The 2,425-nt window shown below is 38.0% G+C and overlaps 1 protein-coding gene across 1 annotated transcript; it reads left to right on the top strand.

The window, feature by feature from the left end:
* Nucleotides 1-620: 620 nt before the first annotated feature.
* LOC106294293 (putative F-box protein At4g10190) lies at nt 621-1,779 on the top strand. The gene is made up of 2 exons (XM_013729852.1): nt 621-1,342; nt 1,416-1,779. The coding sequence occupies exons 1-2, from the start codon at nt 621-623 to the stop codon at nt 1,753-1,755; spliced, it is 1,062 nt and encodes a 353-aa protein (XP_013585306.1). The 3' UTR covers nt 1,756-1,779.
* Nucleotides 1,780-2,425: the final 646 nt, after the last annotated feature.

Raw genomic sequence — 2,425 nt, 5'->3', positions numbered from 1 at the left:
AAGAGATTACGAGATGAATCAACGTGTCGGAGGAGATGACAAGGAAGACTACGACAGATCTGAGTTTTGGCGAAGTAGGAGAAGACGAGAAGTTTATGCGGAAAGGGCTTTGTTCATATAAAAAAATTAGGAGATTCTGTCTAGGTGACGACCGCTCAGCTTCTTTATATTCATCATCTTTAACTATTAAAACCATTATAACAAAGAGAAAGAAAAAAGTTGTTTCTGTGTTACATAGAAAGAAAAAAAATTGTAGGATTCATTTAGTTTCAAGAATGCACCTAGTTAGAAAATAGTTAGAAAATAGTTTTAACTATCTTGGGAGCAATAACTGCTCTATAGTGTAATAAAAAACTCAAAACTGCCAAAATAACTCATTAGCTATTGCCGTAACAAGAATGTCATGTAGAGCAAAATCTGTTTCTTATCATAGACCAATTATGTATTGCATAGGCTACTTATAGCATCGCAGGCCCACAAGCCTAACAAACTTTCAGATGGATCTAGGGCGACAAAGCCCACAATAAAAGCGTTTTAAATCGGTGTCTCATACAGACACAAAACTAGAGTTTCAGACACAAACATCACTAGGTTACGAGGTTTCATCTCCAAGATCATTGATGACGAAAAAAGAAGAGAAGAGTAGAAACACAATACATCTTCCCGAGGATTTGCTTGTGGAGATACTCTCTAGGGTTCCGGATGCTTCTCTGGCACGGTTCCGATCTACCTCAAAAGGATTGAATGCTCTTATCAAAAAAGAAGGGAGACTTGCGAAGAAGTCTCTTGTTGTCATGTTAATTGATTATAGGGTCTATTTTGTTAGGCTTGATCTCCACGGCATTACCGACGAAAACGTTGTAAAGGTGATAAGTCAGTTCAGCCTCAATGATTATCCTCTTTCTATACGCGATGTCTTTCACTGCGACGGCCTATTGCTATGCACCACCATGGACGAAGAACTGGTTGTCTGGAATCCATGTTCGGGAGAAACCAGTAGGATTATCAAACCCTTAAATTCCAAATATAGTTCCGATGTCTACGCTCTTGGTAAATCCTCATGCAACAACGAGTACAAAATCTTGAGGGTCCATCATCGTGGAGATGGTTGGTTGTCACCATGCCTTGTTAAGTACGAAATCTATGACTTTACATCTAAATCCTGGAGGGTTGTTGGTGAGATTGGAGGGTGGACATTTCCAGGGCCCTGGCGACATGGCACGTCTGTGGATGGAAATACTTACAGGCTTTCTTTTGATTTTAGTCAAGACCGTCAAAGACCGAAAAATACCTTACGATATTTTGATTATTCAACAGAGAGGTTTGGACTTGTGTCTCTTCCGGATGATCCTCTCTCTTATTATCCTTTGGCAAAATCTTTGTCTGTTAACTTCTTGTGTCAAACTACTCGATATAGGTGTATGGATGGCAACTAAAATTAAAGGTACAGGAGACATGTCATGGAGTAAACTCCTAACAGTGAAACGAACCTGTAGCGACCAGTTCTTTAAGCTTTGTAAAGGAGTGAGTTTCTTGGCCGACCGGGAGAATAAAGTTATAGGGCATCCCATTAAAGATATGAACTTTAGGAACTTCTTACACATTGTGGGAGAGGATAAATACAGAAAAGTGAACCTTTGTGCTGTAGGATCTAGATACGCACTTCCTGTCAGCGGTGATCCAACTTTGGTTCAAATCCAACAAGGTTCTTTGGGGCTAGGCACATGGAAAGAACCAATCACCAAGTTTTCATGATATTTGATAAATTAAAATGTAAGTCTTGCTACTCCATAAGGTTTTACTTACAATTCCAATTTTATTTCTTCTGCGACTGGAACAATATTTTTGGTTATCTCTTATTAAATAAGAAAGTCTTGTTCTTGAAAATCAGCAGTACCACTGACGTCATTTACATTGTGATAGATTTTTGCAGATCTTAAAACTTGGACAATTTTCCTTTTGTTTCATATTAAGCTTAGTGTCCGTTTGATATGGCTATAGAGTTGTATGCATTGTAAACTAGACATGGATACTTTTTCGGTGTCTTGTCCCATCGACGTGCAGATCCACATTTTTTAGAGATCAGCGTATGTGATAAGTTATCAAGGACATAGGGTTGACAGAATAAATTTTTAAAATCTGAATAATTAAGCATCTAGAGTTTGTAGAACATTTGAACACCTTAGATGTTGCATAGTGACTACTGATTAGTGAGTGTCCGGCGTTACTTGGTCTAGAAGGTGTTATTTTCGAGTAGATTGCGGTTCCCTTCCATGAATTTTCAAAGGTGAAGATGATAGCTGGGTCATTTTTGTATATATATATAATTTAAACTAAAAGCAAAATTTCTATAGCAAGTTCAAGTTTCAACTCATAGCCTTCTTTGGTCATGAATCATGCTAAGACAAAGAAAGACACACAATGG

The sequence above is a fragment of the Brassica oleracea genome, chromosome C5 (genome assembly GCF_000695525.1).
Source record: "Brassica oleracea var. oleracea cultivar TO1000 chromosome C5, BOL, whole genome shotgun sequence".
NCBI classification, from domain to species: domain Eukaryota; kingdom Viridiplantae; phylum Streptophyta; class Magnoliopsida; order Brassicales; family Brassicaceae; genus Brassica; species Brassica oleracea.
This window is presented reverse-complemented; position numbering and strand designations above follow the sequence as displayed.